The 11,100-nt window shown below is 50.4% G+C and overlaps 1 protein-coding gene across 1 annotated transcript in view; it reads left to right on the forward strand.

The window, feature by feature from the left end:
• Nucleotides 1-6,140, forward strand: part of Cdc42bpb (CDC42 binding protein kinase beta) — a 92,245-nt gene extending 86,105 nt beyond the window's left edge. Inside the window, exons 35-37 of the mRNA XM_027946579.3 lie at nucleotides 58-163; nucleotides 251-321; nucleotides 4,904-6,140. Coding sequence (XP_027802380.3) covers nucleotides 58-163; nucleotides 251-321; nucleotides 4,904-5,035 — 309 coding nt within the window. The 3' untranslated portion in view covers nucleotides 5,036-6,140. The remainder of the gene's footprint in view (nucleotides 1-57; nucleotides 164-250; nucleotides 322-4,903) is intronic.
• Nucleotides 6,141-11,100: the final 4,960 nt, after the last annotated feature.

Raw genomic sequence — 11,100 nt, forward strand, 5'->3', positions numbered from 1 at the left:
GGTGCTGGTGCAGCCTGTGGTCACTGTCCCCTGCTCATGCAATGCTCTCTCTCCCAGAGTGCTGCACCCCTCACCCAGGAGGAGAGGCCTGGCCCTGCCCCTGCCAGCTTGGCCCGGCAGCCTCCCTGCAGGAGCAAGCCCTACGTCTCCTGGCCCTCCTCAGGTACCAGAAAGGGGTGGGGCTGAGCAGGAATTGAGCTCCATCAGCTCACAGCTGTTCCCTAAGGTGACGGCTGTTCTTGCTTTGCAGGTGGGCCAGAGCCTGGAGCGACCGTACCTCTGAGGAGCATGTCCGACCCCGACCAGGACTTTGACAAAGAGGTAGGGCAAAGCCCCAGCAACACAAAGTGGCATGTCCACCTGTAGGTCCACTGTGGAGAGGACCAAAGTGGCTTTTGAGAAGGACTCTGCACTGCCTCTAGGGCAGCACCCAGGTCAAGCATGCTGAGGGCTGGGAGGAGGAGGCTCGCGCAGCTGTGGCCCCCAGGGGAGCAGTCCAAGGCCTGGAGGCCTGGGCAGTGTTGCCAGCCCCTCCAGAGCTCTATACGTTCTGAGGGAGGTGTGCGTGTCCCCTCCTTGGTCCTGAGTCCTGGTCTCCTGCACAGCCCCTCTCTGCCCCAGTGCTAGCCCAGCCCCTCCAGCAGAGCTGCTGAGGGTGTGACAGGCACATCCTGATGAAAACTTCCCTGGAAATTTATTTTCTCCCAGAAACTTCACACCTTACAGAATTTTCTGTACAATATTTACATGTGCATGTGGCATTCCAGCAGCTGCCCTGGTCCTGGAGGACCTTCCTTTCTGGTCTCTGCTCTCCTTCCTTTCCTGAGCCACTTGGTGCTGGGAGTGGGCAGCAGCACCCTCCTCTGCTTTGAGGCCATACTGCCCCATGCCTCAGTCTCCCCTGTGTGTATGTGGCCAAGATACAGAGAAGTGAATTGGAACTCATCTGGCACCGCAGGTGGCCTGGAAATGAGGGCCTTGATATTGCTGCCCATAGGCAAGGGTGGAGGTGCTGGCTCCTCCCTCAGCCTCAGCCCAGCACAGAGTGCTGTCCAGCATTTGCTGCCAACCAGAGGCCCACTGAGGCTGTCTCCCCAGAACAGATCAGCCGGTCCTTCCATATCTTCCCATTCTTTCCCCTCGACGGCTCCCCATGCTCCACTGGATGCTGCAGGAATGTGTTTTCCAGCTGCTGACAGATGCTGTTTTCCGTGGAGTCTACTCAAACGCTTTTCAGGAGACCAGTTTGGGCAAATTAGCAGGACCTTGTCTAAAAATAAAATGAAAAGCCAGGCATAGTGGCACCCACCTGCAATCCCAGCAATTCAGGAAGCTGAGGCTACTTAATGAGGTTCTATCTCTAAATAAAGTATAAAAAATGGGCTGGGGATGTGGCTCAGTGGTTGAGTGACCTTGGGTTCACTCTCTGGTACCAAAAACAAATCTGGAGATGTAATTCCTGGGGAGCAGGTGCCCAGCACATGTGAGGCCCCAGGTTCTACTCCAACACCAAGAAAAAAAACCTTTGCAGGGTACTGTTTGTCGTGGCATCTTGAAAGAATGTGTACATGAGCACATGTGTGTGTCTTCAACGCAGCTGTGCATGTGATCAGTGCAGTGCCTGTGCCCTCGCCCTGGGGCCTCAGAGCACCACTAGGAGAGTCCTGTAGAACAGGTCTGGATCCGCAGGCCCCTCACCTGGCCAGGGTGCTCTTCTTGACTGGCAGCATTCTCAGGGCTGTCCAGGTTCTTATCTAGCCTTCCCAAGTGGCCTCTGGGCTTTTGATGCTTGCAGATGTTGTACATCATTATGGCACATTCCCTTGTGTCCCTGGTCACGCGTGCTGTCTTACCAGCGTGCTCCTAGCGTCTGTCTGTGAGCGTTTTGCTCCAGTGTTCATCCATACGGCCTTACATTCCGGGGGGAATCATCCATGTCACACAGTTGTCTTAATGTGGGGCTTTCTTTCCTGGAAGGTTTCAACAGGCCTCCCACTGCCTGAAACTGCTGCCTTGTAAAGGAAGGTCTTCCCCCTCCTGTTTTTATCCCCTTGAATTTTAAAACTCTTCAAACTTCCAGTAAAGTCGCAAGAGCAATAGCATGAGCAGACCACATGAGCACTGAGCCAAATCTGTCCTCCCGTTTCCCTTTATTCTTTTGGAAGAGCCAGTTGAAGGCACATGCAGCATCGCAGCCCTCTGTGAGCGTCTGAGTGAGGGTGCCCCCACAGCCGTGGCCACCTGCCACTCTCAGGCACTTGCCCTGGTCCCGGGCCCTTCATCCTCAAACCCCCTTCTAAATCCAGAATGCAGTCATGGGGCGTGCACACTATTACCTGCCAGGTCTTTTCAGTATTATGTGTCTGGCCTTTTAAATTTTTTATTTACTTTATTTTTTTATCTGTCTTACTTTACTTATGGTTTTGAGGGTTGAACCCAGGGGTGCTCTCCCACTAAGCTACATCCCTCCCTTTTTAGTTTTGAAATAAGTCTCACTAACTTGCAGAGGCTGACTTTGAACTTGGAATTCTCCTGCTTCAGCCTCCTGAGTCCCTGGCCCTGGCTGGGTTTGGCTTTTCTTTTCTTTTTTTTTTTTTTTAATCTTTTATGGCATTAAACTGGTTTTAGAAAGTACAGTTCTTTTGGAGAATACCCCTCAGTCAGGGCTTGTCTGATTCTCTGAATGAGGTTAAGAGTGGCAAACCCCCCAGCCACCCAGGTCTCAGAGAGTCACATGCGTTTCTCCTGAAATTTCCCCGCTGGTTGCTTGTATCATGCCCTTTGACCTAAGGCAGGGACGCTACCTTGGATGACCATGGTGCACACCTGTCAAGTTGACAGTCTGCGTGTTCCAGTTTTCTCCGTGTCCCAGCAACATCCTTCACCACATTTCCTCTGGGGCAAGATCGAGTATACCAGGCACCACCTGTCACTGCCTGTCTCTCTAGTCCCTTTGCTCTGGAACAGGCCGTGGCCCTCCTTTGCTGGCTAACAGTATGTAGTTGGCCCAGGTTCCTCCCAGGCCGAGGGAGTCCTGTAGGGTCCAGCTGTCCCTGGGTAGGCACCCTGTTTATTCTGCATGCACGCTGTTTGTTCTTTTAAACTCATGTGAGATCATGACACATAAAAGTGGCTTTTTATTTCTTTATTTTTTTGTGGTGCTGGGGATTGAACCCAGGGCCTTGTGTATGCGAGGCAAGTGCTCTACCAATGAGCTATGTCCCCAGCCCCCCATGTCCATTTTTAATTGGGATATTTTCCTATATGTATTCTAAATGCTAGACCCTTATCATATATATCTTTTGCAAACATTTTCTCCTGAATGTCATCGTATCACATTCTTAATAATGTGCTTTGATGTATAAAAGGTTCTAATTTATTTATTTTATTTTTTTTAATATTTATTTATTTATTTTAGTTTTTTTCGGCAGACACAACATCTTTGTTTGTATGTGGTGCTGAGGATCGAACCTGGGCCGCATGCATGCCAGGCGGGCGTGCTACCGCTTGAGCCACATCCCCAGCCCCTCTAATTTATTTTTTACTTTTTTTTTTTTTCCTTCTGTTGCTTGGATTTTAGAAGTCTTAACCTAATAATCCACTATTGCCAAGTCCAGGGTGATGAAGATTTACTCCTGTTTTCATCTATGAGCTCTATGGTTTTAGCTATCATGTTTAGGCTGCTGGTCTGTTGGAGTAATTTTGCTTGTGATGTGAGGTAGAGCTCTGACTTCCTTCTTCTGCATGTAAATACTCAGCATATTTGTTTAAGGTCTGTTTTTCCCACTGGATGGTCTCGGCATATATTGAAAAATCAGTTGACCACAGGTATTATTTCTGGTCTCTCCATTCTATTCCATTATCTGTATATCTGCCTTTACATTGGTACCACAGTGTTGTAGTGTATTTTGAAGTAGTAAGTTTGGGAAGTGTGAATCCTTAAGCTTTCTTTCTGTTTAATATTGCTTTGACTATTCTGGGACCCTTGTACTTGTATATGAAACTGAGGATTGCTTTTCTATTTCTGCTAAAAAGCCATTGGAATTTCAGTAGAGGTTGTGTCGAATCTGTAGACCACTTTGGGGAGTAATGCCATCTTAAGTCTTCCAATCCATGAACATGGGATATCTTTCCATTGATTGACTGAGTGATTTTTAGAAGTGATTTGCAATTTATAACATACAAATCTTTTGCCTCCTTGGTTAAATTTATTTTTTATATTTACTCTTTTGGGATACTTTTGTAAATGGACTTGTTTTTCTCGGTTTCCTTTTCAAGCTATTCATGGCTGGTGGGTAAAAGCACAGTTGATTTCCCTTGTGTTGATCCTGTACCTGCAGCTGTGCTGAATTCACTTGGTTTTTGTGAGTTCTTTGGGATTTCCCGTGGATAGAGTCATGTATTCTACAAATGGAGATCATTGGGCTTCTTTTCCAACCTGGGCGCCTCTGTGGCCTTTTCTGGCCCAGTGTTGCTGGCTGGAACTTCCAGTGCAGTGTCAAGCTGCGGCGTTAAAAGCACACCCTTGGCTTTTTCCTGATACAGGAGAAAGCTGTCTCCACTGAATGGTATCAGCTGTGGATTTTTCATAAAGGTCATTTCACCATGTTGAGCGCATACTCCCAAGAGAGTGTCATTTATGACTTTTGGCCCTTTGGTTGCAGGTCATTTTGGCCTTTTGGTTGCTGCTTCATCGTCGAGTCTCTATTCTGTAATTGTCAGTACCAGGTCCTTTCTGAGTGCCTTTACAGGCTGACACCAGCAAGCTTAAGGACCTTGTGAATAGCTTATGTAGTGTTTTTCCTAACAGGAAAAGAGTAGCCCCTGTGCCTCCCTCCAGGGCCGTATATGCCCACCCAGCCCTGTGACAGCTGGTTCTCACGTGTTCTCTTTGCATTGACAGCCTGACTCGGATTCCACCAAACACTCAACTCCCTCGAACAGCTCCAACCCCAGCGGCCCGCCGAGCCCAAACTCGCCCCACAGGAGCCAGCTCCCCCTCGAAGGCCTGGAGCAGCCAACCTGTGACGCCTGAGACCACCAGAGCACCACCGTGGGGTCAGGGAGCCGGGATGGCCCCAGCATCAGTGCCAAGACTGAGCTGACCCTCCAGTGTTGTCCAAGGAAATGTAGATCCGTTTGTAGATATGGAGATGGAGAAAAGTCTTTATTAGAGTAACGGTCAGTTTTACACCACGTCATGCGTGGCATAGACCAGATCTGTTTGTCTGCACAGCCGTAAGGCGACTCTTCTGTTTGCACATGAAGGACCACCACACACTTCCCTCCCACCCAAAGCCAGCCGGGAAGGCTGTGGGGCGCTGCTGGCTGCCTCAGCAGAGCCCTGTGAGAACAGGCCACTGGGGACAGCAGGCGGCTCAGGACGCAGCCTCAGGGCCTGGGCTCTACCCTGGCTCCTGAGGCTGCGTCTGAGACCAGAGGGCAAGAGTAGGAGCGCTGAGTCGTTCCCAGAGTCACTAGCATTTGAGGACAGGCACATGGAGGTCAGCTGTGGAAGTCCTGGTGGCTACCGTGTCCCTGTGAGCCAGAGTACTCTAGGTCACAGCCGTGTGGTGCCAGCAGCATCAGCGCCACGAAGGCAGCTGCACTTCCACTTGCCACCAGGCGCCCGCCTCCTGCCACAGCCAGCGTCACCTACAGGCACGCCCTGTGGCCTTCCCTTTCCGCCCCGCATGGAGCCCCGTGATTAGTAGCCCGTGTGAATCACGTAGACTCGCCCGACACTCCTGCACATCAGCCCAGCTCACAGCGCGTGACGCCTGCGCGTTTAACCTCACCCCTCTGTGTCCAGTGTTGAGTGACCAGGTCTGTGGCCCTGTCTCACTGAGGCTTGTGATTCACTGTGGTAGCAGATGCAGCTTGTCACAGCTGGAGACTGGGCTCCCATCTCCCACAAGGTGCGCTTGGCTGGGTGGGCACTGAGGGATGTGGCACCGCTGGCTGTCACGCCCAGCACCTGCCTGCCTTCTCCGCCCTCCCGGGCCTCACGCTGGGCGGGCACCTGCTGGGGGTTCTGGTTTTTACTTTTTTAATGTAAGTCTGAGTCTTTGTAATTATTGAATTGTGAGAACATTTTTGAATAATTTACCTGTCAATAAAGCAAGAGATGGCAATTTTAATGTTCCCAGTGGTTTGTTTGGGTTTGATGTTGCCCTAATTGCCTGCGCTGCCAGGAGAACCCATACAGGAAGTGCCTCCCGGAAGGTCCATGGTGTGTTGCCCTGCCCACAGAAGCTGTGCTGTGGTCAGTGTAGAAGTCACATGAAAGGCCACTGGGCTAAGCAGAAGAGCATGACCTGGAGGGGCTGCCTGTCCACGGGTACATCTCAACTCCCCAGCAGAGGGCGACCTGGAGCAGGTGACCGACCCCCTGGCCAGGGATCCGGAGCAGCCTACAGTGAATCAGGTGATACCTCCCGCTCACTGGGACCTCCAGCTAGTCCATCCTTGGTAAGATGAACGCAGCAAGGGCACCTGCCCAGGCGTGTGGCCTGAGGATGAGTTCAGAGAGCAGCCAGCTGGGTGGCGGCAGGGCCGGGGACCTGGTAAGTGCCCACTCTACTGTGATGGCAGCAGCTACCCCCAGCTCTGTGCTGCTCTGCAGTCCACGTTGGCCAGTGGCCTGTCCTGAGCCAGGGGAGCGACAGGGCGAACTTCAGGCAAATCGGCCCTCAGGGTCCTGCCCACAAGAGGTCGGCATTGATCTGTCCCCATTTCCTTGGCAAGCTGAACACCACACCATCTGGGGGGCACGCAGTGTTCTTCCTGTCCCACTGCAGACCTGGTGGGAGCAGCAGTGGCCATGCAGGCACACCTACGAAGACAGAGAAGCAGAGCCCTCGGGGTCCACGGGGCGGGCTGTCAGCTCCACCCCACATGCCTGTCCTCAGGCCTCAAACTGCCTCCGGTTTCGGCCACTGTTTGGAAATGCTGTGGTAGACTGTGGCATCCACCTAGGGGAACGCATGTGGCCAGAGTGACAGACTGCAGCCCAGCCAACAGGCCACTACCCAAGGGAGGCCAGGCTGTGCCAGGGCCACTCTGCTCCTGCACAAGCTGCACGTGGCAGATCCGTGCCCTTGGCCGTGTCTGCATGCCCTTGCACATGTGCACAGCTGTGGTCTGCCTTCCCACGCTGCAGTCCCAGGGCACCTGGCTCCAGCTCTGGCAGCAGCCTGCTGGTCGGCCATCATGGGGGGAGGCGCGGCCTCACTCTGCGGTGATGCACTTGAAAGCTGTGGACTCGGAATGCAGCCAATCTTGTCAAGTCCCAACCAATGGAAAAATGAAGTTGGAGGCTGTGAAGCAGGGGACTCAAGTGCAGCCTGCCTGAGGAACAAGACCACCAGACCAGAGCCGCACGGAGGCCAAGGCTGCCCCGCCTCACACCAAGTGCCCTTGCAAGAGGGTGGCCCTGTCACTTGGTAGAGTGCTTACCTTGCATGTGCGAGGCCAGGATTTCAATCCCCAGGGAATAAAAGAAAAAAAAAAAAATACTGTCCACCCTGCAGTTGTCCCTCCAGCTCCAGCCTGGAGCCACCCATGTCAACCCTCCCAGCCAAGGGTCCCTGTCTCACAGTCTGACATGATGGCCACTCAGAAGTCACTTGCTCTAAAACCTCTCCCTTCCTAAAGCCTCTTTGAACACATCTATAGCTTGCCACGGCACCATGTCCCCACTGCAGTGTTCTGTCGTCCCAAACATTCCTTAGAGACTCTCTGGTGGGTATTTAGGTGGACACACCTGGTGTCAGCAGTGGACCTGAAGCCAGGAGCGGGCGGATGGCTCCAGGAAGCAGGCGTGCTGTCCACACTGGACCTTTGTGCAGTTCTGGGGCTGGCCGTTTTTTTGCCCTGCTGGACCCCCTTGGGCTGGACCCCCCCTTTTTTGTAGAGGCTCCGTGCTGGCTTTAGGATAAGCCCTTTTGGGTACGCAAGCCCGCTCAGCCAGTCCCTGCCCATGCTTATTCACATTTCCTCAGAACTCTGCCAGGACTTGACGTGTCCTCTGGTGAACTGCTTCCGGTTTGTGTGCCCAGTGGAATACTTCATGTGACCTGCGTGTCTAATTGAAGACTTGTGAGCACCTTTATTTTGGTTTCACTTTGGTTACAGGTGTCTACAAATGATTCAGCTTCTTTACTTTTCTCGTTTCTGAAAATCTTCCAAGAGCAAAATAAACATTGTAAAACAGGTGGACATGGGGACAGGGTGGCCACTCAAAAGCCATTAGCAGGTCCCACCAGCCATGAGAGAGTAATCTCTAGGTGTAGCATGGTGATTGCCTGGTCATAGGCAGGTGAGATGCCCACTGGGTGCCTGTCAGACACAAGACAATTTCCATGCAGCCTGGACAGTGTGGTCACAGACAAGACTGGCTGTCTGCAAGTAGAGACTCCTGTGCCAGGTGTGCTCAGCAAAACAAGGATTTCTGCCCACACCCGCAGCTCCCAGCAGGGCTTGGGTTTTCCATGCTTTGGGAGACAAGTTGGGAGATGGAAATAAAGTGGGACCCCAAGGTTTCAGAACACAACCTCACCCTCCAGGGACTCCAGTCACCACAGAGTGGTCCATTCCTGGGCATCTTCTGGCTGCACATCACTGGAAGACAATTCTTAAATGTGTAATTATACTGCTAATGTAAAGGCTCTCTTCCTGTGCCTATTTTGAATCTGACTTTTCCATTTTATTAAGAAAAAGACGGGCTGGGGTTGTGGCTCAGTGGTAAAGTGCTTGCCAAGCATGTGCAAGGCCCTGGGTTCGAGCCTCGGCACCACATACAAACAAAGATGTTGTGTCCGCCGAAAACTAAAATAAATATTGAAAATTCTCTCTCTCTCTCTCTCTCTCTCTCTCTCTCTCATAACCAAAATAAAAGTGCTGTGTCCAACTAAAACTAAAAAATAAATTTAAAAAAAAGAAAGGGGCTGGGGCTCAGCAGTTAGAGTGCTCGACTTGCACATGCGAGGCCCTGGGTTTGATCCTCAGCACCACATAAAAATAAATAAATAAAATAAAGGTATTGTGTCCAACTACAACTAAAAAATAAATATTCTTTTTATAAAAAAGACAAAAAGGGTAAACCCCAGCTTTAAAGTTTTTTTTGGCATTTCAGTCAAGATGGGAAAACCTTTCAAAATTAATGGTGTTGTAATTTACCATAGCTCCGCAGCAATCTAGACACCAGAGAGTCACCCCTTTTAGAAATAAGAATTTTGGTTTGCCTGCAAACACTGGCTTAGGGTGATGAAAGAGTTAATTAAATGATTAATAATCTAAAAGGAAACAATGAGAAAAGTATTTATCATATAGGGTGGTCAAAATCTTGTACTTAGAGCCATAAGAAAAGATCTTTCTGCCCAAAGAGCTGGTTCTTTAAAAATATAAGCAAAATTGACAAACCTTCAGCTCTATAATCTAACCATAAAGAGAGAGCGGACCCAAATAAATAAAATTAGAAATGAGAAAGAGACATTATAACTAATAACAAATTCAAAGGATCTTTTGAGACTATTTTGAAAAATTATGTTACCAACTTAAAGTCTACAAATGGACAAATTTCTAGACACATGACCTACCGAAATCAAACCAAGAGTGTATAAAAAAACCTGAATAGGCTGGGTATGTGCTGTGCACCTGCAATTCCAGTGAGTCTGGAGGCTGAGGGAGGAGGATTGCAAGTTCAAGGCTAGCCTCAGCAACTTAGCGAGACCATGTCTCAAAACCAGTGGGGGATGTGGCTCAGTGCTAAAGTGTAAGTGCCCTGGGTTCAATCATTGGTACCAAAAAAAAAAAGCAAAAAAAGTTCAGTGGTAAACACCCCTGGGCTGAATCCCCAACTAAAAAAAAAAAGAGAGAGAGAGAGAGCTGGGTACAGTAGGACCTGTAATCCCAGCAGCTCCGGAGGCTGAGGAACTTGAACTCATTCAAAGCCAGTCTCAGCAAAAGTGAGGTGCTAAACAACTCAGTGAGACCCTGTCTTAAAATACAAAAAAAGGGCTGGGGATGTGCCCTGAATTTAATCTCCGTACCAAATAGAATAAAAGAGCCTCAACCATAAGCTGCCAGGGGCAGTAGAGCTCACTACAGTGGCACACACCTATAGTCCCAGCTACTAGGGAGGCTGAGGCAGGAGGATTTCTGAGCCCAGAAATTCAAAGCCAGCCTTGGCAACAGAGACCCCACCTCAAACAACTGAACTATAAGATGATTGATGGGTGATGCTTTCAGAAGAAGACATTGATTAAAAGGTAATATGAAAGTTGTGAGAATCAAAGTGAGGTCACTTCTGTCAGGCTTTAGCCAAAATAAAAATAAAGCCAGGAGATGGGGAGGGAGGGGATTTGGTGCACATGCCTGTTCTCTGAGACTGCCAGGGCCCCACTGCACAGCAGGTGCCTCTGCAAAGAGGACTGCAGGCCACTGTATGGCAGGCTGGGGCCAGTCCTCCCAGGTGGCCGGCTCAGAATATGTTATATGATCCTCCTCACTTAAAAACGTCTTTCCTCAGCCAGGCATGGTGGCCCATGCTGTAGGATGTGGAGGAGGGTCCCAAGTTCAAGGCCAGCCTGGGCAATTTGGTGAGACCCTCAGCAATTTAGCAAGAAGACCCTGTCTCAGAATAAAAAAGGGTTGGGAGTCTAGCTCAGTGGCAGAGCACCCCTGGGTTCAATGCTCAGGGCCATGAACAAAAAACCCTTCTTAGGGCTGGAATGTAGCTCGGTGGCAGAGCACTTGCCTAGCACCTGTAGGTACTGGGTTTGATCCTCAGCACCAAATAAAAATAAATAAACAAAATGAAGGTATTACGTCCATCTACAACTAAAAATGAAAAAAAAAAAAAAAAGAGGCTTTTGCTTTCCTCAACCTCCTGAACAGTTTGCCAGAGCACGCGTGTCCCTCTGCGAACGCTTCTGTGGATGGAGAATCTCTCATTCAGGCTGACCCGTGTCGAACGCCCAGGGCTGAGACCGTGCTGCCTCCCAGCGCTCCACATGCTCCACAGGCCCAGCAGAGGGGGCGACCAGCGCCTCCTGACTCTCCAGGACAGCATCCCCAGAGTGTCCATGTCCACCTGAA

The sequence above is a fragment of the Marmota flaviventris genome, chromosome 2 (genome assembly GCF_047511675.1).
Source record: "Marmota flaviventris isolate mMarFla1 chromosome 2, mMarFla1.hap1, whole genome shotgun sequence".
In the NCBI taxonomy this organism is placed as follows: Eukaryota; Metazoa; Chordata; class Mammalia; order Rodentia; family Sciuridae; genus Marmota; species Marmota flaviventris.